The sequence below is a fragment of the Zingiber officinale genome, chromosome 11A (genome assembly GCF_018446385.1).
Source record: "Zingiber officinale cultivar Zhangliang chromosome 11A, Zo_v1.1, whole genome shotgun sequence".
Taxonomy (NCBI): domain Eukaryota; kingdom Viridiplantae; phylum Streptophyta; class Magnoliopsida; order Zingiberales; family Zingiberaceae; genus Zingiber; species Zingiber officinale.
The window spans coordinates 69,391,477-69,418,966 of NC_056006.1; the positions used below are offsets into that span (position 1 = coordinate 69,391,477).

Below are 27,490 nucleotides of genomic sequence, written 5' to 3' on the forward strand. Positions count from 1 at the left end.
TGGACGCTCTCCATTGGACTAACCGCCAAGGAAGCAAAGATGACCGATTTGATTGAACCGCCAAAGCTTGAAGGTAGAGGCTTATGGGGCATCACATATTGGATGATGAAGATGGAGGTCTTCTTCAACACGGATTGGAACATCATGATAGTGGTCAAAGAGCCGTTTGAAGTCCCGAAAGACAAGAAAGGGAAGAAGCTCCGACCACGACATTAGACGGAGGAGCAAACCTCTCGGTCAAAGGCAAACGACAAGGTAATATCTATATTAATTGATATTTTGCCTAATGACGTAATGAGCCTTGTAGGAAAATACGAGAATGCTCACGATTTGTGGAGCAAGATAAAGAAGGCTCAATGGGAAGAACCTATGCCTACACAAGAAGAAGAAAAATCCGAAGAAACGGATGAAGAAGCTCAAGTAGAGGAGGAGCAATCGGAAGGTGAAGAGCACTCAACTTCCGAGGAGAAAGAGGAGAAGGATGAAGAAATGTCATCCACTAGTGTAGATGAGGAGACATCCTCAAAGGTTGAAGAACAATCCAAGACAAGCGAAGAAGAAGAAGAAGTCTTGGAAATCAACCTAGCAAGCACCTCCACCGAAGTGAAGTCAAAAGACCATATAATATGCTTCGGGTGCAATGAAAAGAGACACTACAAGAATAGATGTCCTATGGGTAAGAAGAAGGTAAATCCTAAACCCGTTCAAGTTAATTTAAACACTAACAAGGGTTGTAGGAATAAAGAAACCCAAGGAAAAAGGATGCGTGTCATATGCTTCACGTGTGGGGAGAAGGGACATTACCACACAAAATACCCCAAGAAGAGGGAGATCAAGAAGCTTGCACAATTAAAGAAATGGGAGAAAGAGAAGAAGAAGAAAAGCTCAAGTCAAGGGGGAGCTTCAAGGGTAAGGGAGGTATACCCTAATTTGAAGTGTAATTCAAATTCAAATTCTTATGTTCCCATGCATGTTAGGAAAAATAATGTTAATCATTACATGCTCATGCAAAATTTTGGTTTCAAATATCATGATAGGAGTAGGGTAATTGTAGATCAAAACCCTAGGAGACCCATTCATGAAAAATCTAGAAATGGTAGACCTAAGGAGACCCAAGGCATTAATCCCAAGAAGGGGAGACATATGCCTAGAAAGGGTAGGTCTAGGAATGTCCAATTTGGACAAATTAACTCTAGGGTTAGGAACCTAGCGAAGGAGAATCAAGCCTTAAGGGGAAAGCTTGATAAGTTAGAACAATTCTTTAAGAGATTCAATGTTGGATCTAAGGAATTAAATATGGTGTTGGGTAGCCAAAGACCCAACCATGATAGATCGGGTTTGGGATATCGATCTAGTCCCTCCAAGGCTAATGAGAGATCATGTGCTAGGGTGGCAAATGATCATGGCAAGAGAGAGCCCTCCAAAGCTAAGGGAAAGTCTTATGCTAGGGTTGCATATGACTATAACAAGAAGAAGTCAATAAATGGCAAGGGGAAGTCAATAAATGGTAAGGAGAAATTAACCAAGGACAAAGTGTCCAAGGTTAAGAAAGTTAGATTTGTAGGCCAAGTGTCATCGGAGGTGCACCGGAATGGCCTAGCCATTGTGGATGAGTCACCTAGGGAGGTGGATAAGGCTAAGAGCTCTAGGGGGAGCTCAAAGAGTCAATTTGGGACCCATGGCCAATGGATCTCAAGTGGGTTTTACTTGGGAGTCTAGGTTAGGTCATGGAATGTGCCAAGAGGTTTGAAGACGGACTTGAGTCTCAAACCTAGGGAATTGGCACACATGGGTTGTGTTTCATGCTTGAAAATATGACATTGGGGTCACATAGCATGATAATTGGTTTTGGATGTATAGATGCCATATAAACCAATGCTAGGAATGCATTGTGGGTTAGTATGGGCAAATACATCAAGAGGAAGCCAAAACTAGGACTTTAGGTCAAGGTTCAATTGAACTTTTTAGCTAGTTTTGTGTTTTGTATCAATCTTGGGATTGGTGATAGATATATTTTTATATATATTTTTCCCAAGCAGATATTGATATAATAGACCTCTCCACAAAATTTGGAGATTTTTGGAGGTCTGTGGAATTTCTGGCGCATTTCTGAAGTTGGCCAGAAAAGGTTGATTTTTCATGAATGTAAGCTCGTTTTCATGGGGGCAGTCGACTGATACCAGTCTGAAAGTGTTTTCAGCACTGGATTTTGACCGGGTCAGCTCATATAGATGTATGGAATCCATGGGGGATACATACATGAGTTTAGGGCCATTTGGATGACAAATTTTCAATAATTGGGATATTGTTGGAGAACTTTTTGGATGTTAGACAAAGGGGGAGAATTAAGGTTTAGTTGGGAAAACCTGAAAGTACCTTTGTGTAGGGGGAGCCTTGGGATATGTTCTTAAAAAGTCCATTGTAAAAATCCTAGCTCATGGGGAGCGTAGGTGTAGGGGGAGCCTTGGGATAGGTCCCAATGCATGTAGCATTCCATTCGGCGTTGTAAGTCCAAGTGTGCAGCCTTGGCATCGTAAGTCCATTCGGCGTTGTAAGTCCAAGTGTGTAGCCTTGGCATCGTAAGTCCATTCGGCGGAGTAAGTCCAAGTGTGTAGCCTTGGCATCGTAAGTCCATTGTATGTATTAGCATGTTTATTTGCTATTTGTTTTCCCTAACTTAAACGTATTGCCAAATACCAAAAAGGGGGAGATTGTTGGAGCAATCCCAATGGTCCGTGCGACCATGTGTTTTGGTGTTTGGGCAAAGGGTTTAAGTTAGGTTCACCCTTGTATTTGATATGTGTATTTGAGTTGTGCAGGTTTGCAGGATACACATGTGACTCAGGTTGATGGCTTCGGGTCCGGTGAAGGATGGAGCATCTGAGGGACCGTGGACAAGGTAGCGAGGACAAGGGCCGAGGGAAGCGACTTCGAGGCATACGCGAAGGATGACATTGGGGACGAGCCGTGAGCTTGAATGCATCCGAGGGACGAGAGCCAAAGGAAGTAGGCTTAAAGGCAAGAGGTTAAAGCTGCAAATGAAGCATCAAATGAGTCATAAGGGTGAGGGTACGAGTGCATGAGAGATTGTACTCGGAGTAAAATTCTAGTTTTAGGGTTTTACTGTAGCAGTACTGTAGCGCTACTGTAGCAGTACTGTAGCAGTCGACTACATGTTTTAGCAGTCGACTGGGGCAGTCGACTGGCAGCGAACAGCAGTCGATTGCATGTTTTAGCAGTCGATTGGTAGGCGGGGTTTTCCAACCCGTGGCCTATATAACCAAACCTTGGGAGCTTGGTTGAGGTTGACGAAATTAGTGGTGGGTAACCTCTAATTAGTAGTCAACTAGTGCCCTAGCAATCCAAGTGCTCTTGATCGAGTTGTGGCGAGGTTTCTCCACCGACAAGGAGGATTGTGCTAGCCGGAGTTTCCGAGGATTAATCCACCGACGGATTGAGGGATCGTCCACCTTACGGACAGCCGTGGAGTAGGAGCAAGTTATCTCCGAACCACGTAAACGAGCTTGCTAGCGGTTTGCATTCTTTCTTATTCTTGTCTTTAGTTTAGCTTGTTTGTTTTGCATTTCCGCTTGCGCACTAACGTTGTAGAAAGAAGCGAGTATTTGGGGGTGCCGTCTATCCAACCCCCTTTCAAGCCGGCCGACCGATCCCCAACAAACAGGACATAACTTAACTTGTTTGATCACATCAAAACAACCTTGGAGTTCCAACAACTTTATCCACATCACAACGGACCGCATCACAATGGGTTTGTATAAACTCTCTGGTTTGGGCGCCTAGACCAGCTCTAGGCGCTTGGGCCCTTATAAATCTTATCCGCATTACTGAGTAGGTCGAGGCGCCCTCTGGTTGCCCCGAGGGATCCGGGCGCTCGGATTATAATCAACTTCGAGTTGACTTTTAGTCCGGGTCTTCCACTCCGGCTCTGCTCGCTTGGGTGATTTCGGCCATCCAGAATAAGACTCACCCGAACCCATTTTTCGTCCTTCTCGAGCAGTCTTCTGCTTTGACTTCTCGTCCCTCAGAAATGTCATGCGCTTCCTTTTCATTCGCCAATGTACTCTTCCGTAGCACCTCATCCTTCGGGTGCACCGAGCCTGTCGACTCTCTCCCGTGTCATCCTTCTCGCTAGCTGCGTGTTTCGCTTAAATTCTTATGCTTCTAAGTTCCTGCACACTTAGACACAAGGTATCAAATCACAATAGGACCTAAATTGCCTCTGTTAATTACATCAAAACTACCATGAGGTACTTACATAAAGATCATAAGAGATTGATTAAAAAGATTTTTGGGTTTGTCTCAAGAGGCTTATATCACTAAAATGTTATAACACTTTAATATGTCAGATTGCAACATTGAACAAACACTTATAGCGAAAGGTATAGTTCTAAGTAAAAGTATGTATCCCAAGATTCCTGAGGAAATAGTCGAGATGAAGAAAAAGTCATATATCAGTGTTATTGGTAGTTTAATATATACTATATTGTGTACATATCTTGATATTAACTATATTGTTTCTTAGTTAAGCCCAAGATCGAGATACTAAAAAATGGTGAAGAGGATATTCAGATATCTTAAAGGGATAACGAATTATTGTCTTTATTTTTTTGGATTTAGGATGAACTTGAAGGGCTACACAGATGTAGATTAGATAGGGGACCTTGATGATAGAAAATCCACATTTAACTATATCTTATTGCTGAATGGTGGTCATCTCATAGAACAACAAGAAATAAGTTTGTGTAGCATTGTCAACAATAGAAGCTGAGTATGTGGCTTGTTCAACGGTTATGTAAGAAACTGTTTGGTTGAGAAGGTTCTTGAAGTATTTAAAAATTGTCGAGGATAGTGAGAGCCCTATTACAGTGTATTATGACAATCAAGCTGTTATAGTTTTTTCTAAGAATCCCAAATATCCCAGAAAGGACAAGCACATAGTTATTAAGTATAATTTTATATAAGATATTGTTGATAAGAAAAAAAGATAATTCTTGAGTATATCCCTATATGTGTTATGTTTGCAGATCATTTTACTAAGTCATTGACTAATGAGTCATTTAAGGACATGTGAAGTTTTTGGAATTTTGTATAATGTAACATATTGTAAAAATAATCAGATATGTGAAATGTCATGATTTATTCAGTTTATATGTCAATATTACATTTGGATAAAGTATCAGTGAGCATGTTAGCGTGTTGAGATTGGTCCACTCATATGGATAATCATCTTTATTTATTAAGTATAAACAAATGTAAGACTATTACTTATGGGACAACTATGAATATTTAAATGGAGACATATCTGTAAGTTAGGTCACCTTGATAGTTGTATTAAAATGAGATCATTTATGAATTGATAATGATCGGAGTAAATATACTCATCATTTACTTAATTTATTGGAAATCAGATTAGAATTCATGAGTTGAATTCAACATTAGACATTGAGAATGTCTAGACCAAAATATGTACGATATTAAAATTGAGAAAAACATGAACTCTTTATTAGTAAAGAGAAAAATATTATAACATGTGATTTATACCACACGTGGTATAGTAACAATGAGGATAGTAGAAGAATAAATCTATGCTTTTCTACTATGTGAGACCATTGAGATTATAAAATAATCTTAATTTTACCCCGAGTTATTATTTAGCTGTTTACTTGAAGTTTTAATCAGGGTCTGCTACTTTAGTATGTATCCTATTGACTATGGATGATTCAGTCTATATCACATAATTAAGAAAATGACTGATTAAAATGAATGTATTCTAGCTAAAAAGGAAAATTAAAATATATTTACATCTTTGACATTTATTTATTAGTTGAAAATTATATTTTTTTATTGAATATATAAAATGTGATTGTGAATAATTGTATTAATTGGAGATATTGAAAATACTCTCAATAGAATAGTTATTATGAGAGATTAGAAATATTAATGTAAATCATTTAATTTTGAATAAATGTAAGATATTGATGACTCCAAATTTAATTTGAAGAGCATATATATAATGTGCAACAATTTTTTTTTTAACATTAGTCGCTCAATATATTTACTATCTTACTATTTATTTTTTCTCATATATGAATCAACTATTCTAATATGATCTTTTTGACTTGACTTAAATTAATAATTAAGAGACGTTAATAATGAGACATGTGGACAGTTACCCAAACTGCTCACTTACCCCACGTTTGCTCCATAATATTACATTCATCCAAAAATAAAAAAATAAAAAAAATAAAAAAGTTCTACTGCATTCTTTTCTGGTAAGAGAATATCCAAACTTGAAAGGATTTCATGTCATTAAAGAATCACCATGAGTGTATTTGATTTACATATTTTTTATTTTTATTTTTTAAAAAATAAATATTTCTGATAAATGATGTTTAATTTATATTTTTTTATATCTATTTTCTGAAAAAATAGATAACATTTTTTGAAAAAATAGAGAATGACGAAAAATCATTTTTTGTGATGGTAGAATAAGGAGAGAGAAAGTAATATAAAAGAATATTTAAATAAATATATTAAGAATATTTTTATCCAAAACTTAATTCTCATTTTTATTCTCATAAAAAAAATATAGGTTTACTATATTAACAACCCCTAGTGCCGACCTCCCGAATATGGAGGGAGGTACAAGTGGTACACAAGTGTCAGACGCATGATAAGATAAATCTTAAGTCGTCAATTCTTGATAATCTAAGGAGGAAGTTGAGTTTTATCAATATTCAAAATTTTAAATTTCATTCTAAAATTTTAATTTTATTTCGATCAACCATTCTAAAATTTTAATTCTATTTCTATCAATCAAACATATGATTTAAAAATAAATTTATTTTTTTATTTTTAAACTCTTAAATTAAAGACCACATAGATATCAGCCCAGATCCTCTGGACCGTAAAAAACGATCCAGGGAATGGTCCCTTGATTTGAATTGGTTCAAAGGATGGTCCCCATTCATAAAATAGATGAGGACCATTCATCTTCACCAATCCAGATCAAGGGATCATCCCCTAGATCACTTTTTGTGGTCCAGAGGATCTGCCCTCCCTAGATATTAGAAGGTAGAAGGGCCAACCATTATGATTTCTAAGTTTTTTCTTCAATTAAATTTATTTGATTTTCAATTTATGTGGTTGGATTGGGGGATCTCATAGCATTTTAAAAATGTCATTTATAGATGAAGTCAGGTAAGAATTTTCAAGATAATCTTCATAAAAAATCTTTTGTTATTTATTTGAAAAATCTTAAATGTAATATTTTTTGTGGGTAAAATTAGACGTGCAAATTTAAAAATATCTTTAAAATATTTATCCTATTTTAGACAACCTATCTTATCTTTGTTTAATCAAGGGACATACTCTTACCCCACACATAGACGTGGGGTCCTCAAATAGTAGTGGGGACCACACCAACAGCAAAGAAAAGAAACCACGTCAGATTGTACCAGGGGAGACATTTTGGGTACACGGGAACTAAAAAGCCAGGTACTTGACCCACAGCAACGTCAAATTACTTAGAAAAAGCAGGTCCAAAATGCTCTTCGCAGCACCCCCCAATGTTACTCACTTGGTAAAAACGTCGTAACCCTGTTGGGCTCCACTGTACGCACCAAATCATAACGAGTTGAGAAAAGTGGGGAGAGTTCTGAGGTGTATTTTTTTTTTCACTTTTCAGAGTAGTAATTTGCATATAAGACCTGGTACATGTTTGAATTTGCATTTTTAGTTATGGAAAGTAATTTAAAGAAGGGCAAATAGATATTTAAAACCCTCGTCCGTTTTTGGACTTCGCTGCCACTTGCCTCTGTGAGGCTGTGAGCTGAAGACTACGAGCTCGTGTAAGGCTTCCTCATTTGCTACGGCTGCGAGATCGATCAAGGACTCCGTTGGAGGAGGGCGAAATCTGAAGGTGGAAGAGGGGCGGGGAGAGATCCGGCGATCTCCAAGTCGAACGCGGCGGGAGAGCCGATGGCGAGCAGGGACCATCCGCCGCGTCGCCAGCGACCGGGGCCATGGCCTCCGGCCACCGACGCCGCGCAACAGCCGCCGCCGCAGCAGCTCTCCTGGGCGAGGAGGACAGGGTTTAAGGGCACGGTCTCCGGCGAGTCCGACGCTAGCGATTCTGGCCAGATTGCGCTCCCCAAGCCGACAGAATCAGGGAGCAAGGTGGATCTGGAAGCAGGAACTCGGGAAGGTTCCTCCACAGCGCTTCCTACGCCGCCTGTACCTTCCGTGGGGGAGCAGGAGAGCAAGGAGAGAGGCGCAATTGTACCAGCGCCTGTAGATCAGAGTCATCAGACGGCGAGGAGGAGAAGCGCCGGTTCGGGACCTAATGGACATGTGGTACGGTTCGATACTCGACCGAGGGAAAGAAGAGAAGAGGAACCTGCTACATTGCCTCAACTAGAGGAAGAGGAAGGGCCTGCTATGCGTCAATCGCACATTAACTATGAGCTGAGAGACAGTCCTGGTCTTGGTGAGCTGCTGTCAAAAAGTTTCCTTCCTGTGCTTATTTTCGTATTGAAATATTGATTCTTTTTATTGTCACGTGAATCTTCTACAGTACCGGTCATATTTTATAGTCTGCAACACTATCTTTCCATACTGGGTTCTTTGATTCTGATCCCGCTTGTTATAGTTCCAGCTATGGGGGGAACTTATGTGAGAAACCGTCCTTGTTTTTCCTTCTTATTAAGCTTCTGCTGTGAACTCGATTAGATGTTCCAATACTAATTCTAACAGGAGGATACTTCAGCTGTGGTATCGACGGTGCTTTTGGTTTCAGGGCTGACAACATTGCTACATACATTCTTTGGAACAAGGTTGCCACTGGTGCAGGGGCCTTCCTATGTTTATCTGGCACCTGCACTGGCAATAATCAATTCTCCAGAGTTCCAGGGTCTTAAAGAAAATGTATGCTTCTGTACCATCTAATGTAAATTTCTCTCCATCCTTACATCTAATGTTTGTATAGTACATGTATTACTAAACGAGTTTGTTAAAACGGTCAGTTCCTGTTTATGTATTTTGAATTCTGCGCCAAAAACAGCTGTAAAATTGTTTCTACTTCTACTTAAACCAGCAGGATATTGCAGAACAAGGTTAAGTATCGTTACTTTTGCATGTACTTCAACTATCACAATTACAAATGAATGGTTTGTGGAACACGAAGTAAGAAAAATGAAAAATATTTTTGTACAATTTTTCACGATACACCACTACCATCAAGTCATGTCTTATCGCAGCTTTGGCATCAGATACATAAACCTCAATTAAGCTATATATAAGGCTATATCGCTAAATTTTTTTTCACAATATATCTTATCTGGTTCTAAGGGGAGCTTTGGTGCAACGGTAAAGTTGTTGCCGTGTGATCTTGTGGTCACGAGTTCGAAGCACAGAAATAATCTCTTACAATGCAAGTAAGGTTGCATACAATAGATCTAATATGGTCCGATCCCTCGCCATGACCCTGTATTGGTAAGAGTTTCGTACACCGGGTTGCTCTTTTTATATCTTATTTGGTTCTGACATTCCATCATTGATTGCAGAGTTTTAGGCACATCATGAAGGAACTACAAGGAGCTTTAATTGCATCTTCTGTATTTCAAGCAATGGTGGGATATACTGGACTTGCATCATTGCTATTAAGGTGCGGATCCTTTCTTGTTATATTGCACTCGTATCATTAGTTACCTTGGACAAATGCCATAATTAACAAATTTGAGGAATATGCTATACTCAATACTATACTTTATGAACAAATAACACGTGTCATATATGTAACACTCATTCTAAATTTGATTAGTAAAGCTCTTTGGTTTGTATTTCCAAGCATGTTTTTTTATGCATCAATTGGATATTTCTCCAGGTTCATCAACCCTGTTGTTGTATCCCCAACAATTGCATCCATTGGCCTATCGTTTTTTGCTTATGGTTTCACTCAAGTAGCCACCTGCTTAGAGATTGGCATGTTGCAGATACTACTGGTTGTTATATTTTCACTAGTGAGTACAGACAAGATTTCAATATTTTCTACAATATCATGATACCTCTGGAGTTTCTACAATGCTAATTTACACTACCTTTACTTCCATGTCACAGTATTTTCGGAAGATACGCATATATGGCCATCGTATATTCTTGATACATGCTGTAAGCTTGCGAATTATCTAAAAATTTGATCTCTGGCTAGATCTTTTATTTTGTATGTTGGATTTGGCTTCATATCATATTTCAGAAGTATTGTGTTACAGGTGCCATTAGGCCTGGGGTTCACATGGCTCATTGCTTTTCTTCTCACAGAGCTTGGAGTTTACAGTTATAAAGGTTGTGATGCAAATGTACCTGTCTCAAATACTGTCACAGCTTACTGCAGGAAGCATGTGCCAAGAATGAAACACTGCCATGTTGATACATCTCACGCCTTAAGATCTGCTCCCTGGTTTAGGTTTCCATACCCACTGCAGTGGGGTACACCTATTTTCAATTGGAGGATGACCCTAGTGATGTGTGTGGTATCTATAATTGCATCAGTTGACTCTGTGAGTGTTCTTCCCATTTATTTAGCTGAAGATTTTCACATAGTTTTTTTATTCGGTTAATGTTGTCACTAATGCCATAATTAACAAATTTGAGAAATTTGCTATACTCAATAATATAAATGTATGAAAAAAAAGAAATTCTAGCATAACTATTATGTTCTAGAATTTCGTTTATTGTTATCTAGAAAATGGAAGTCCAGGTTTCATCTTGTAGTAAACACTGTATTATTTTCTCTTGAGCCTTTTTTAATTTTGTTGAACGAGTATGTGTTAATCGTGGATCACAGCTTGAATAAAAAGTGCACTGGTGGACCCAGGAGTGTTGTTAACTAGCAGTCTATCATGCCTCAGACCTTAATGTCATGTTTCCCTCTGGTGTAGGTGAGAATGAGTTGCAAACATTTGAAAAAAAATAATAATAAAGAAATATATGTTGAAGCATAAATCAAGTGTCATTCCCGGGATTCACATTGGCTTCCACTAACTTGCTTAGTTGCTTAGCTATGTTATCTTCTGAAAGAAAATATGATAAAATGTTTCTGCATATCGGGATTTGCCAGTGATGGTTCACGTGAGAAGCACTATTTATTATCAAATACTGAAATGTTATAACATAAAAATCAATCAAGTTAAATTAATGCTAGAACTCGTAGGATTGTACTTCTAAATCATTCAACAATAATGGTAGGACAATTTGCAATTGGTTACACAGCCACTCTACCAAATTTCAGCTGGCCAAATGACACCTATGTTACTGAAATTGGGTAACTGTCACTGTCACGCACATGCCTGACATGCCATTTATTGATATCCATAAATACCCTGCATTTTCTTGTATTGCCTAAATCCTTAGCCTCCTTTTTTTCCTGCTTCCCATGTGTAATTCTTTGTTTCTCGCTCAAGGTGGGAACATACCATGCATCAGCTTTGTTAGTGGCCTCAAGACCCCCTACGCCTGGAGTAGTTAGCAGGGGTATCGGTATGGAAGGCATCTCTAGTGTCTTGGCTGCACTTTGGGGCACAGGAGTCGCTTCAACCACTCTCACTGAGAATATTCACACTATTGCTACAACTAAAATGGGTAGTCGGAGAGCTATTGAGCTCGGTGCTGTCATTCTCATTCTGTTATCTTTTGTTGGTAAGCACCAATGCTATTTGTCCTCGCTATACATCAAAAGAAAGAATTCTTGTTACTTTTTTCCCCTTCCTGTTATCTAGCAATTGTTGCCATCCCAATTTTTGATCAGGGAAAATAGGAGGATTTATAGCTTCTATCCCAGATGTCATGGTGGCTGGTCTTCTTTGCTGTATGTGGGCCATGATTGCTGCTCTGGGCTTGTCAAACCTGCGATACAGCGAGACTGGAAGCTCCAGGAATAATATCATAATTGGCCTCTCATTGTTTCTCTCACTATCAGTACCTGCCTACTTCCAACAATATGGACTTATTCCATCTTCAAATTCATCCGTTCCAAGTTACTTCCAACCATATGCTGTTGCATCTCATGGACCTATTCATACAAGATCTCGAGGGGTATGTCTTCTTCTTCTCCTACAATGTTTATGCTGATTATTACCCATGTGACCTTATATTAGTGTTTAGACTTGAAATATCAAGTTAGCACTTAGAAGTTACGTGGGGTATGATGCCCACATAATTATACTCTTGAATGTATTTCCTTTGACAAATCAGTGATAGATAATCTAGTTCATAGGATCTTTCTGGAGTTTGAAGTTAGAATAGATCTGATTACTGATATGTGTGACAATTTCAGGTGAACTATGTTCTGAATACTTTGTTTTCATTTCACATGGTGATTGCATTTATTGTTGCATTTATTCTTGACAACACTGTTCCTGGGAGCCGTCAAGAACGTGGAGTATATGTTTGGTCTGAACCAGAGGCAGCAAAAAGGGAACCAGCCATTACCAAAGACTACGGCTTGCCTTTCAGAATCGGACGTATGTTCACATGGGTGAAATGGGTTGGCTTATAGCACATTGCTGACGGAAAAGATCCATTACCAAATTGACAGTTTTAACTTCATTCTTCCTTCTGCCACTACTAGTCTACTATTGGATCTTGTTCTAGGTTTAGCGATTTCACGAGTGAATTTTATGTATAGTAGAACGAGCTATGACCTTTCTACTTCCCTGTGTATAGACTGCTGGTGTCAGTGAGAAAACATTCACTTATTTTTGTGGTTTTCTTTTTCATCTTTGACTGTGTGAATTCTCAAAAAATATGGTTGAGATTATAAAATGGGGCAACTATGCTGAGGATGGGTGGGCTAATATGGCCATGAATCGTAATTGTCTAGTTATGGACATACACTACTTACTCTTTTTATCATCAATTATTTTCAAGATCGAATGAGTAGGATCTATAAATTTGAAAAAAAAAAAATAAATTAGCGCTTAAAATTATAATGTATGTTTAGCAATACATTAAATAATTAAGGTCCATTAGGTTTGTTTTTTAGAAAATATGATTTTAGATGTTTTAATATTTGAATTGAAGCAATAACGATTTTTTTTTTTTTGACAGTCGCAATGACGAATCTGGACCGTTATGGGCCGGGTCTGCCTGGGCTAGCGATGATAACGGGTCGTTTAGATCACCTATGACTTGTGATGAAAGGATCTACGGCAAAGAAACCTAAGTCATTATCGAACGTCCGATGGAAATCATACGGACAGTGGAGGGCGGAGGTGGGAGTGATTTATAATAGAAGCGAGAAGATGCGAGCGTGCAGAGTCGCTGTTTGATCTCGAGAAACCCTTCGATTTGGATCCGAAATCGCCATGGCCGCCAAGATCGCAGCAAGGTACGTCGCCCGCAGGCTCTCCTCCGGTGGGAAGGTTCTCAGCGAGGAGGAGAAAGCGGCGGAGAACGTTTTCATCAAGGTTCTACCCCATATCATGATTTTTAGGGTTCATTTACGGAGGAAGCATTTTGTTTACATTGATGTAGATAGTCTGCGATGATGATTGAGTGATGCATGAAGAACTTGTGGCTAAGATACCTAAACCTGTGCGAACGAGGGAGGCTATGCATTGTGTTGCATGTGTTCACATGTGCTTTGTAGAGTCAATGTGTTATCAAATCAGATGTGATCGAGCAGTTGCATTTGAATGACCTTCTGATGGATGCAAATCTTCTATTAGACTAGGTTTCATGTCCTGATTTCTGTAAAGTATGCACGTCTGGAAACCTTAATAGTGGGAAGTAATTTTGACAAGGAAGAATAATTAGTATACTAAATTGTCATATCGGGAATATTGAGAGATTGGGATAGGATAATAAATTTTTTGTGTAGTTATAATTGTTTGCAATTAACATCATAGCATCCACTAATGCTAATTGCTAGCTTTATTCAAGTTCATCTTTCCAATGGTTACAGGTTTTCATTCTCATACTGGTGATCTTGCATTATATTTTAAGTTGGTATTTTTAATGGCATACATTTTCATCAGTGTTCTTTTGGAGAAATGAAAACTTAGTTAATTTATGATTGGTAATCTATGTCATTTTTGTGTGTCTGCATCCCCTCTATACCTTACATCAATGTTTTGTGCAGACTTTTCTGATATTCCATGTGTACAAACTTTCAAGGTGGTTCTTTTCCCCCTAGAACATGACATTCCAATTAAAGAACATAAATGCAACATCATTCTCATATTATATTTGTAGAGGGAGATATTTCTTGAGTGTATGAAGTTGCTAATTTATTTTGTAAAGTGATTCAGTGCACTCACCAGTATAAAGTATTGCCTCAATGGTAAAATTCTCATTTGGATGATACACTTTACAGCATCTTATAATATCCTGTGAAAGTATCTTCGGAAACTGAATGCTTTCAGTTGGGCTTGTTATAGTTACATAAAAAGTAAAGGCTCTGGTTTGAAGTGGTTTGTCTTTACCTATTTGTCTGATAGTATTAGATGTGCTACAAAAAACAATCTTTTTTCTAAATTGTACGCATGTATTATATCCAAGGCTCATGGTTCATGAATGGAACAACAGGTTTTGTTATTGATGTTGCAGTAATGATCCAGTTACGATAGAGTTTTTTTGACACATTTAAAAATGGAACATAAAGCAATTTTTTGGATTAAAGTAAGTTTGCCATTGATATTGCAGTAAAATAATTGCTAACTATAGAGTAATATAGAGTTTTTTAAACACATTTACAAATTTTTCCCTATGCCTATCACTTCCTCTCAAATCAATTAAGATATAGTATCCGAATAGAAAGCACTTTTTGGGTTAAAGTAAAATGCATAGCTGGAATTCTGCACTTATACCTGATAGTGTTTGCCATATCTCTACATCATGACTTCTAAGTATAAGAATGGTACAGATATTCATATCGGAATATTGCTATTTCTGGAATAAGTTCATAGTTCATGGATTAGGAGAGCCTTAGAAATCTTGAGGCTTTGGCCTACTTTGTTCAACTGAATTAGAAACTACTATATTCCAATCATAAGACTATTACTGAAATGATGATGGTTTGATTCCCAGATTTATGGTTTCTCTAAATGCCACAGCAATGGTTTTTCACCATCTTGTGATTGAAAGGCTGTTCCTTTGGGAACTGTCTGCATGATTCAATCTTGTGCTCAGTATCTCAGTCTTTCAACATCATCATTGCTGTTCCTCGGATGATAAATTCTATTGTTAATATAATTGAGAAACCTAGGACAATATTTGCCTCTCTTAACCTCTTTCCTTGCTATACATGCTTGATGTTCTAAAGCATGAAGTAGTTATGTTGGCTAACTCGAACTTTTTCCCAGAAAACAAGCTTTTTACTACTGTGATTTCATATGATTTAACCTTTATTCTTTTTAGACTAAGTACCAGTATCATAAATTACTCTTTTAGCAAAAGAATATGCATCAAGAGTAAATACTAACAGATTGCCTTTTGCTGCAGAAAATTGAGAAAGAAAAGTTAGAGAAGCTTGCGCAGAAGGTATGTATTCATGTTATTCTTTACAGTAACTCTTCGAGAAGGAATTCAATATTTCTGATTTTATGTTTCCATCCTCATTTTTGTTTGTTTTTGTTTTCGTGTTTAGTAAATATTCGTTTCACCTAAAACTATTTCATTGCATTCTTATTTTTTCTACTAAGGATTAGAGCAGAATTTTCTTTCAATAAACTAAAAATTGTAGGTTGTTAAATGCTCTTGGTTCTGTGTACAATCTGTCAAACGTGTCAATCTTTTTGTTTCTATGATACTAATGGCAAAATGCGAAGAGATATTTTTTAATAAAAAAAAAAAACAACGATCAAGGAGTGACCTTATATGGGGCTCAACAACAAAGATTTATGTACCCAACATCGTATATTTGAGATACTAACTTGTTGGATACCAATGGTCCTAATTCTTGTGATTAAAAGTTGAATTACACAAACAATAATGGTACATCTTTTATTTACATTTTTTGTTGCTAAAGTTCAGATGGGTTAAATTTTCAGGGCCCAAAACCTGCAGAGGAAGCCCCAGTCAAACCAGAACCCTCATCCACTGAGGTGAAGTCCACTGCTACACAAGGGTCATCGACAGCGGGTACTTCAACCGACCCGATCCGCAACTATGCTGTGCTTGCTGGGACTGCTGCTGCTGTTTGTGGCCTGGGCTGGTATCTCCTCTCGAAACCAAGTAAAACAGAAGAAGTAGTTGATTGAGGCTCCAACGTGGTTCAAGAGGCCGAGCCCATGGGGAATTGGGTTTCATTACTTGCCTTAACTTTTCCATCAAACTTGCACTACTCTAGTATATACTTAGAGATGCAATTGGAAATAAATCGTTCCCTGTTTGACTTGCACTTGAACATGCATTTGAAGTAGGGTTGCCTGCTACTTTGTTGATTTCGGAATGGCTTATTACTGTGTTTTTTCCCCTTCTAAAATGCTGCTTCTGAGTCTTAATTCCAATGAGTGTCTCTTCTGTTCTTCGATTTATAATCTTCTATTTGACACAACATGCACCTACATTTTTTTTTATAAAGCATGCACAATTTTGCTTTCGTAATGATCTAGCACTAGTTGGCATAGTTCTACTATGAAGCTCAGTTTAATTATACTATCTCTTGGTCATATCAATCAAATGCTATCATTGATTTAGTCAAACAAAAGAACACAAATCTTCATCCTCGTTCGTCCATCCATATCGTAACAATTCGAGGTGCAGCATCTTTAAATTGATCTACAAGGCAACTGCAAAATTCATCATCCGGAAAGTCTTCACCCAAACGCGCAGTCTAGTATTTGAACGATACGCAATGGCGCTTAACAAGGTACTGTTCTTCCTGCTTCTCTCCTTCGCCGCCTCCCATGTTGCCACTGCCGCCGGCCCTGACTTCATTGTCCCTACAAACGTCACCGCCGTTGATAGCAACTTCTGCACCTACACCAGCCTGCACCCTGTGGTCAACTCCCTGCCCGGCGCTAGCTTCAGCATCTCCAAGGCGGCGGCGGCGCCGAGTTCCCGGCCTGATATTTCAACAGATAGACTTATTGCAAAACCTGATTCTCTAGTAGATTAAGGTGTTATTGATAAAGTGAGAAACATAAATAAGTTGATAAGAAGGTAGAGAGAATTAGTTGCAAGATAAGTTAAACTTTGTCAAACTGAATATCATATTATGATTATCATTAATCTCTATTGGTCTTATCTATTTAGGGTCAGTTGATGAATCTATCTCCCTTTTAAACTCTACACAAAGTCTGTATGACTAGAAATTTTTTAAATTATGTTATTTTTTCATCTCTGTTTGACCATGATAATTATTATCTAAAGGTAAACATTCTCAATGATGGCTTCTGAATATTTGATGTGTAGCTATTTTAAATTTACAGGTTTCAATTGGTTGTGTGAATATGGTGACCTATTTATAATCGAAATCGACTATCACCCCTCATAGCCGGTCCTGATTGTTTAAAGTTCCTATGCAAAATTATAAATTATGTCTTAATTTTATCTTCCAAGTACTGCTCCTAGATCATCAAATACATAGAGCACTCAATTAATTAAGGTGCAATATCAAAGAGCAGCATTATTAATTAGATACCCCTATTTAGTGATTATTTACATATGATCTAATACTATTTTCATAATGCTTATAAGTAATAATTATTTTAATCTATAAAATTTTATTTTCAAAATTAGAATAAGGGAACATATCCCAAAATAAAATAAAATACATATTTATGAAACTATTCACATTCAATAAATTTTAAAATATATATAAAAAACTAATGTTATTTATTTATTTACTTGACTTTCAAATTCTATTTTTTTTTAAATTTTTTACCTAACAGGGGAAATCTTATGAAAAGCATATATGATCCACGATTAGACACTCAATGTAAGTATAAGTAGTTTACATTTAAATAAAATGACTGAAAATCAAGAACATCCAAGAAGAATATATAAATCCACGTCGAAAGAACAAATGAAGAACATAAATCATCATCAAATCAAACCAAATCTATAAATCTATCTATGAATCTTAAATACTGCACCAACCAAACTGATTCTTGATTTAGTACTTGAGTAACTAAATTGCCAACATAAATTGAATCCTCAAATTAAGCTAAAATTTATGAATTGAAAACATTGCATTGAACAATATATGACAGTCTGCTCCCTATGTAACTATCTCATTTCAAATACTAGGGCAAAAAGGATCACCATAAATACCCTACATTGGAACCAATAACTCAATATTTACATGTGAAGCATCCATAGTTGATCCTAGAAGTCGATAATGTACACTAGAACAAAAGGCAATGGCATACCACTTTGTATGATGATAAGAACTAATATTGGAGCCATTCTACATTTGTTAAGCTCCCCTTGCACATCTACCAAACAAAAAGATTTTTAACTAAAATGTTAAAGACACAAGTACATTAATCTAACTAGCTAAACGATATAAAAACTTAGTTAATCTATTTATTTCATTTACTAGCTAAAAGAATCCATCTGAACAGACTAAACAACTAGAAACCAAGGCTTTTTAGAATAAACCAATAAAAAAGTTCTTATATCTCACAAAAAAAAATGATAAGATGAAAAAAAATTAATAGATACTTGCTAGACCAGTGCTACCTATCTCTTAAGTGACTCCTAGTAAGTGAGAATGGACAAATCACTAAATTGCACATTTATCAAGAGAGAAATAGAATCAGATCCAAGAAAATTATAGGACATAAGGATACTAAATGGATTTCAACTCTTTTAATCTATTCCAGTAAAATCAATTTATACAGGGATCAAATAATCTTCATTTCCTCCAAAATGATATTCAAATTACAATCAAAACCAAGAAAGCCGTAGCATTAGGAAATAAGGAAAGTGCATAAAAAGGAAAAGAATTAAGTTATCCATATTAGGACATTTAATTGGCAAGTTAAACAAATTTTAATAATCTACAATGTAATTACCCTAAAGATGAGTTTTGGAAGACATTTGAGATTTCATTAGATTCCATTGTATTTATGTAGTACGTTAATTTTTTACAGTAAATCAAAGGGGGCTCAAGATTATGAAAATATTGAAGTTCTTTGATACGAGGGGAGTCACTGTTTGCTATAACTTAAGAGGTTGCAAATTTCTTGAATTACACTGGTTTAAATTAGAAATTCATCCGATATTTAATAAAAATTTAAGGGTTCAAATTAGATCTACAAATTTAATTTCTACACAAGTACCTGACAAGAATAGTTTAATATGCACTAATTAACTGCCTAGGATGTTTTTTTTTGCATTCGAAGCACATGTAATCAAATCCTTTATAACTGGAAGGTGTTTACAAAGGCACATGTAAAAACTTGATTGAAACAGAAAATAAAAATAAGATTTAAGAAGCAACCATGGTATTTGTATTAATACCAACTAGTGAATAAGTGAGGCATGCTGTGAAATGACATTACATCAACATCAAAAGATTTAGATATTCAGCCAAAAATTGATGGTTAGACATAATTATGGTTCTTATCATTTGAAAAGGCTAACTTCTAGTTTGCAAGTCAGAGCAGTTTATGAAAATTTTACAACTACAATTAAGTTCAACAAGATAATAAACAAAAGATCTAGCAGAAAAAACAAATTTAGAAGAAACTATACACACTTTATCAATTTGCTAGTTTTGCTTTGCTTTAATGGTAGCCTTCACCTGATCTGTGTGTATGTTTATCTAAAAAGAAAGGAAATCAATTTGGGAAGAATGTAAGAGCAAAACTAGTTAGAATATTATATGACTAATCTACTATACTAAATTGATTTCAACTCTTTTAATCTATTTAGTAAAATCAATTTATATAGGGATCAAATAATCTTCATTTCCTCGAAAATGATATTCCAAATTGCAATCAAAACCAAGGAAGCCCTAGCAATAGGAAACAAGGAAAGTACATAAAACGAAAAAGAATTAAGTTATCCGCGGTGAGAGATTGCCAGAAAAAAACCTAGTTCGCGAGAGGGCGGGGAGAGAGCCAGAGAGGGCTCATCTCGCGGTCATCAAGGGAGGGCTCCTTTGAGATAGGGCTCGTAGACGTCGCCGAGGGAGGACACGGCGAGGAGAATCGCGAGGGCAAGAATCAGGAGAGCTAGGGCTAGGGCTACCAGGGCGGCTACTTGGGCAGGGGCCCTGGCCTAGGGCCGACTCTGTCACCACTCCAAGTTAGCCTGGTAAAAATTTATCACATGTTGGTCCAGTTATGGTTTAGTTACAGTTTACATACAATGAACTCTTTGTAATTTTTTTCTGTTTCTTTCTATACAAAAGAAACAACATGAGGGAACCAGTCTATCATCTCTTCTATCCATTCTATTTCTTGATCTATAGTTGCTTCAGACACTATATATCCTTCAAACACCATGATCTTTGCACATCTCCATGTGAGACTAGATGCGCAACCTTGCAATGTTAAATTCATTCAGACAAACCCCTCATTCAATATATCCAAGTAGAACCTAACTACTGACAATCTTATTGAAATCAACTACAAAATACATATAACATCCATTTATTTTTAATTTATTTATTGAGTTTAATTTTTAATTAAAAAGTATATAATTATGTGAGCTTGCTTATTGTTTTGAGTTTAATATATATATGTTGCATCTATTGTTAGTTTATTGATTTTGTTAAATCTGTTTATTGAATTTCATGTATTGATTATGTGAGCTGCTTCATTTTAATTGTAATGTAATAATTGTCTTCCTTGTAGGTGAACGTGGAAAGAAGTTGAAAGTGAAGTTTTATTTTTACCAAGAAAGGTATTTATATTTTTTCGAGAAGATGCAATATTATCAGAAAGATTCAATGCAAGAAGTTTTTTTTTAGTTTTGTATAGACTTAACATGAATATAAAGTTTGTGGATTATGTGTACATATTTTCTGTTTGAATTGTATGACATATTTCTGGTTTAATAGTAAGAAAATTGACCAGTTGTACTTTCATGATATTATAATTGGTGTTATTTATAAGGGTTTAATTAAGTAATTCATGGTGTAAATATAATAGGCAACAATTTTGTAAATAGATTCATCTTTTACTAAAAAGTTATATTTTAAAAAAGATAATGATTTTTGATCTATTAAAAAAATAGTCTTTGTTAAAAATGACAATGTTTTTTAAGCGTTGCAAAGACGTCTTTGCAAAAAATGACAATGCTTTCTAAGTATTATCTTTGAGCAGATTTTTAATAATAGTACTTTTAATAATATTTTTCAGTTATATAGACAATGCATAAAAGCGTTTTCTTTTAACTTTTTTTTTTTTTTTTTTTTTTTTTTTTCTTGAACTGTAGTTATAGAAAGGACATTGGTTATTGAAGCTTGAGTTGTGCGTCTACTCGAGACAACACCAAGGTTTGCATCCGTTGCCAACGTCTACTGAAGAGTCAAAATCGCTCGAAGTTAATGGTGGCAGGCAATGAAGAGTCGCAATTGACAGGATTAAAGGGCATGCAACTACCAGAAAACAAAGGGCATTGGGTAATGAAAAGTCATGATCGTCACTAAAACAAATACCTTTCTCTCCCAATAAATGGTAATCACTCTAGCAGTCGAAGGTACGATAACAACAATTCTCAAACTCCTCATCAGATCCACTTCATTTTATCCATTCTCTTTTCCAATTTTGATTTGAGCATTGGAGGGGTTTTTGTCAAGGTGAGCCTTGACCCTCTTTAACCTCTTGTTGTTCTTTTTCAGCAAGGAAAGGAGAAGCCAATTCGTCAGAGTTTTGTCCAATCAACCCCCACTTGACAAAGCATAAACTCGATCTATAGTTCGAAGGTCGTCAATTACACTTAGGGATAAAATCCTGGTCTGCTGCGTCAAAAATTCCTTCGACCCCCAATCACCTATCCTACCCAGCATTAACCGTGATTTACTCCCTCTGAAATCTTGTGGGACCGGGGCTAGGGAGCTGCTAGGGTGACGGTTCCACCTTTTGTGGATAAACTCGATTTACATAGGGACGCCCCAATTAAAGAGGAAGATATAGCAGCAGTTGATATGACCCAAGTCAACAGAAGGAAGTTCTATGGGAGTTGACCCATTTCTTGATTTCAATTTGGAACATTTTGGCTCCCACTTGGGCACTTCCGAGATGAGATGTAGAGATAAACGACACACATGAGAGTCATAGAAGATCTACTTCAGAAGAAGGGAGTTGAAATCCATAGCTCAGGTCAGGAACACCTACTCTTGAGTTGAATCGGTTTATAGCTGCTATTATCTAGGAATATATGCGTCAATAGTTGACTATGACTTTGCCCCTTGTGGTGATTCCATAGAGGATATTATCTCCTCGAGAAGAACAATCCCAAGAGTCAACCATACCACCTCCAAGAAATCAAGGGGAGAGAGGATTTGTTACACCTTGGGCAAGGCAAACAACCAAGCATGTTATCCCTTTTCCCCAAGAAATTTTAGACGAAGAATTGCCAAGTAGATTCCAACCACTCCAAGTCAGTGAATATGACAGAATGGTCTTGAGGAACATTTGGGGTACTTTGAGAATGACTCACTTTTGCATCAATACTCGGATAACGTAAGGCGCAGGGGGGATTGCCACCCAATTTCATTCAATTTTTTGAGGAATTCATCATTATGTTCCTGCATGATTTCACTAGTAGTAAGGAATATCGTAAGAGTACTTTGAATCTTTTCACCATGAAGTAATGAATTCAGGAAACTCGGGGAGAAAAATATATTCATATGGAAGGGCTTAGCATGCCTAAAAAAGTGATGTAGATTCGTTAGGACCACCTCACACTCGGCAAGAAAGGAGGGCTCCTCCTCCATCTCCTCGGAATATTGTGTCGAAACCACTCCTCGACTATGCCTCGACCATAAAGAGGATAAAATTATTTAGGTATTAGAAGAAAATCTAATGCTCCAAAGAAGTCCAAGTCAAAAATTTGTCAAAAGACAGTACATTCATGGGCTTTCCATCAGGTATACGACCATTCTACTTAGTCGTGTTACAAGCTAGCTAACGAAATTAGTCAATTCGTACAACACCATCAATAGGAAGAGATCCGACCTTATCCAAAACTGACTCACCAGTTCCATACTAAGCATCCTTGCCTGACTGAGTCTAGGAGTCCAACCCAAGAATGGAGAGCAACAGAGACAACTAGGCAATCCCAGGAACTGCCTAGAAGAGATCATGTTCCATAATTTGGTCTCAAGTTTTCTTACTTTTAGTATTATATATGTTTTCCTCTTAAAAGTATAGGATCTTATTGGTTTAACATTCTCTAATATGAAGGTTTCCAATTTATAAAGGTTCTCCAGGTAGTTCACCTACAACTTTTCACCTACAACTTTTCCTTGTCAGGACAGAGTTGACCATCTATAATTTCCCCTGTCTCAGATAGAGGCATTTATTGAACTTTCCTTTGTTAAGAATAGAGTCAGCCATTGACAATTCCCTCTATCTCAGATGGAGGTGTTCATCAACAATTCTCTTTGTCTTGGACAAAGGCATCTAATTCCCTTTGCCTTCGACAGAGCCATCCTTCACCAATTCCCTTTATCTCGGACAAACACGTTCAATTCCCTCTATCTCGGAAAGTGGTGTTCTTTAGAAATTCCCTTTGTCTCGGAAAAAGGGGTCCAATTCCCTTTGTCTCAGATAGAAACATCCTTTATATTCCCTTAGTCCTTGACAAAGGAGTCCATTGACAATTCTCTTTGTCTTACACAAAGGTGTCCATCAATAATTCCCTTTATCTCAATTGAAGGTGTCCAATTCCATCTGTCTCGGACAGAGGTGTCTATTAACATCTCCCTTTGTCTCGGACAAACTTAAAAAGTTTATCAGGAGAAAGAGATCGTGCCTGACTTACCTTGTCGATCTCATTATCCGTGTCTCCCCCTGAACTACTGCTTTCTTCTAAAGTAGTTCCCCCTTCATTGATGCTCTCGATGCTCATTTCGGACGAGCTTGAATCGTAGTCCTCGTCTTAATGACTTGCCATTAATGCAAGTCCGGAGAAGGCTTCGACTTCCGATTCAGACGACGTATCGTCCTACGTCGCCTTTAAGACCTTGCGCTTGTTTGTTTGGACATACTTCTTGTCTTTGTCTTTGTCCTTGTTCTTTAGCTTGGGGCAGTTGTCCTTGACGTGCCCTTCTTCGTTGTAGTGGTAGCAGCAGATCGTCCTTTTCTTTCTACCCTGCGGATTGTTAGTTTTTCTATAATTACATAACTTCTTAAAGCGTCTTACCATCATAACTATTTCCTCGTCGTCGAGGGAAGTCTCTGACTCAGGTTCGTCTCTCGATACTTTGAGGGTGATATTTTGCTTGGGTTCCTTCGTACCTGCACATCTTGATTCATGCACTTCAAATGTGGAAAATAATTCTTTTAATGTAATTTTTTCTAAGTCTTTCGAAATATAAAAGGCATCTACTAGTGATGCCCATTTTGAATTTCTAGGAAATGAATTAAGTGCGTACCTTAGCAAATCTCGGTTGCTTACCTTTTCTCCAAGATTCGAAAGTATGGTGATGATTTCCTTAATCTTCAAGTGCAGATGTGCGACTGTTTCGTTTTCTTTAAGTCGCAGGTTGGTGAACTGGTTGCAAAGTAAATCTCATCTTGCGAGCTTGGCTTCGGACGTTCCTTCATGCAGCTCAAGGAACTTTTTCCACAGTTCCTTTGCTGAGTCGTAGTTGCCGATCCGGTTGACTTCTTGTGGTGGAAGAATGTTAGAGTGTATACTAAAAGCCTAGCTTTTGGTATAAACATTTATCTAGAAATAAGAATCACATTGGTCAAATGTCTACATTTATGATAAATGTAGTTGCTCAATTAATTTATATTGTAGATAACATGGTGTGTGGTGTCACATACAGAAGATCATGTTATCGGTTCCTTATAAATTATAAACAGTAGCTCACGACCAAGATGGAAAGGAACAAACCATTGGAAGGTCGTAGTGTAATTAGGTATTAGTTTATCTTAACTATATAATTACACTAGTACACTTAGAGTGTATTGAGTAGGACCATTTGAGGTCGTTCCTTTTATACTGACTTTATAAAGGAATAAAGACCTCAGTTATTATGGAAGTGTGTGCTCTTAATCCTAATATAATAACAATCACATATATTTGATATTTATTTCTTTAATTTATCAATGAGTGAGATTTAATTCGATGAATCAATAAGCCCGATAAGTTGGGAAATGATATCACTTATAGTGTGTGTTGTTGATTATACAAGGAAACTGTGCCCTAGTAATCTAGGTTGAGAATGTCCCCAAGAGGAGCTCATAAGGATTGTCATGTTAAACCCTGCAGGTGGACTTAGTCCGACATGACGATGAAGTTGAGTGGTACTACTCTTGGAGCTAGATATTAATTAAGTGAGTTGTTAGTAACTTACTTAATTAGTGGACATTTGTTATCTTAAACACAGGGAGACACACTCATGAAAAAAGGAGCCCAAAATGTAATTTGGGATTGGTGCGGTAGTTCAATAATAGTTCTCTAGTGGAATGATTATTATTGATAAAATTAAGTTGTGTGTTCGGGGCGAACACTTAATTTTATCGGAGACCAAAACCAATTCCTCCTCTCGGTCCCTATCGTAGCCTCTTAATTATAGAGTACTATACCCACCTATACCCACCTTCTTACCCATCCTATGGGGCCGACCAAGCTAGGGCCGCCATGGGTATGTTCATGGGTGAATTCATGTGGTCGTCCCTATTAAAATAAAAAGGAATTTTAATTTTAAAATTTTCTTATGTGGATAATATAATTTAAAGAGAGTTTAAAATTTAAATCCTTCCTTTTATAAGATTCTACAAAAGATTAAGAGAAGAGTTAAAATCTCTTTCCTTATTTGTAGATTAAAGGTTGATTTTAATTTTGGTAAAAACTTTCCTTTTAATTATATTCATGATTTAAAGAAAGTTTAAAAATTAAAAATTCTTTATTAGTTTCTTCAAAAGATTAAGAAAAGATTTAATATCTTTCCTTATTTGTAGATTGAAAGGAGATTTTAATTTTTAGAGATAACTTTCCTTTTTGGAAATTATCCACATGTTTAAAAGAAAGATTTTAATTTATAAAATTTCTTTTTATTAACCAATCATGAAGGGATTAAAATTATTGGAGAAATTTTTATAAATTTCTAGAAACAAATTAGGAAGTTTTAATTTTTGTTTTAATTAAAACTCTCCTTGTTTTGGGGAGAAGAGTGGCCGGCCATTATAATTTGAAAAGAGAAAATTATTTTAATTAAATAAATTTTCCTTTTCAATGGCAAAAGAATTAAGAAAGTTTTTATTAAATTTTCCTTATTTGCCAAGACCAAGGATTATAAAAGAGGGGGTAGAGGAGGCTTCAAGGCTAACAACTCTATTCTATTTTCCCTCTCTTTTCTCCTTGGGTGTGGCCGGCCCTTTCCTCTCCTTTGTGTGGCCGAAACCTTCTCATGGTGGAGATAGCTTTGGTGGCCGGATCTAAGAAGGAGAAGAATGAGAGAAAAGAAGCCTCTTTTCTAGCATCCCTTGGAGCATGGTGGTGGTGGCCGAAACTTGTAAGGAAGAAGAAGGTGCTAGGTGGTTCTCATCTCGGAAGATCGTTGCCCACACAACGTCCGAGGTTAGAAGAGGAATACGGTAGAAGATCAAGAGGTCTTTCTAAAAGGTATAACTAGTAATTTTTGTTTCCGCATCATACTAGTTATTTTTGGAAATAATACTAAATACAAGAGGCATACGATTCTAGAGTTTCGAATTTGTTTTCGATATAGTGTTCTTTTGTTTTTCTTTCCCTTGTGATTTGATTGTTCTTTTCGGTTAACCTAAAGTTATTTTAGGAAATTAAATATTAGCTTTCCATAAAAGGTTTTGTCTAGTCGGTGGTGGTTGCTCCCATATCCAAGAAGGCCATGTGCCTCGCCACGTCAGTACTGGGAACCAATTATGGAAAAAAATATTTAATGGAATTAATAACTTAAGGTGATTTGGGTCGAACGTGTTAAGTTCCGCAGGAGACCCAAGTCAAAACCTAAAAGAACGAATAGATTAAGTTTTGGATCAAACGTGTTAAGTTCCACAGGCGATCCAAAATTTAATTTAAAAGAACACATGGTAGCTAGGAAAAGGTTCAGACCTTTGTACAAAATTTTTGTACAGTGGAACCTCTAGGTTTTCCGAGTAGCAACCAACAATTGGTATCAGAGCTAGGGTATTGACTCTGTGTATTTGGTATTAGTTTAATTATGCAAATGTCATACATAATTTAGGCAGGTTAATAGTAGGATGTGCTAACTTTGTGGATGCAGGATCTAACTATTATGGCTTATAGTTATTATGTGTGTGATTGGACCCTTGGACATGTCAAGGGCATTTTATTG

General features: G+C 36.8%; 2 protein-coding genes across 2 annotated transcripts; both read left to right on the forward strand.

Annotated features, from left to right (window-relative positions):
• The first annotated feature begins 7,794 nt into the window (after nucleotides 1-7,794).
• Nucleotides 7,795-12,773, forward strand: LOC122032626 (nucleobase-ascorbate transporter 12-like). Its single transcript, XM_042591935.1, has 10 exons — nucleotides 7,795-8,509; nucleotides 8,597-8,694; nucleotides 8,776-8,946; nucleotides 9,585-9,685; nucleotides 9,905-10,040; nucleotides 10,138-10,188; nucleotides 10,290-10,577; nucleotides 11,481-11,715; nucleotides 11,825-12,111; nucleotides 12,353-12,773. The coding sequence occupies exons 1-10, from the start codon at nucleotides 8,002-8,004 to the stop codon at nucleotides 12,572-12,574; spliced, it is 2,097 nt and encodes a 698-aa protein (XP_042447869.1). The 5' UTR covers nucleotides 7,795-8,001; the 3' UTR covers nucleotides 12,575-12,773.
• Nucleotides 12,774-13,301: 528 nt separating this feature from the next.
• LOC122032627 (uncharacterized protein At2g27730, mitochondrial-like) lies at nucleotides 13,302-16,501 on the forward strand. Its single transcript, XM_042591937.1, has 3 exons — nucleotides 13,302-13,484; nucleotides 15,520-15,558; nucleotides 16,068-16,501. Exons 1-3 carry the CDS (start codon nucleotides 13,383-13,385, stop codon nucleotides 16,275-16,277), a joined length of 351 nt encoding a protein of 116 aa, XP_042447871.1. The 5' UTR covers nucleotides 13,302-13,382; the 3' UTR covers nucleotides 16,278-16,501.
• The last annotated feature ends 10,989 nt before the right edge of the window (nucleotides 16,502-27,490 follow it).

Coding starts and splice junctions, on each gene's coding strand:
- LOC122032627 (XM_042591937.1), top strand. CDS start 13,383: ATGGCCGCCAAGATCGCAGCAAGGTACGTCGCCCGCAGGCTCTCCTCC. Junction 13,485..15,519: donor CGGAGAACGTTTTCATCAAG/GTTCTACCCCAT, acceptor CTTTTGCTGCAG/AAAATTGAGAAAGAAAAGTT. Junction 15,559..16,067: donor TAGAGAAGCTTGCGCAGAAG/GTATGTATTCAT, acceptor TTAAATTTTCAG/GGCCCAAAACCTGCAGAGGA.
- LOC122032626 (XM_042591935.1), top strand. CDS start 8,002: ATGGCGAGCAGGGACCATCCGCCGCGTCGCCAGCGACCGGGGCCATGG. Junction 8,947..9,584: donor TCCAGGGTCTTAAAGAAAAT/GTATGCTTCTGT, acceptor CATTGATTGCAG/AGTTTTAGGCACATCATGAA. Junction 9,686..9,904: donor CTTGCATCATTGCTATTAAG/GTGCGGATCCTT, acceptor ATATTTCTCCAG/GTTCATCAACCCTGTTGTTG.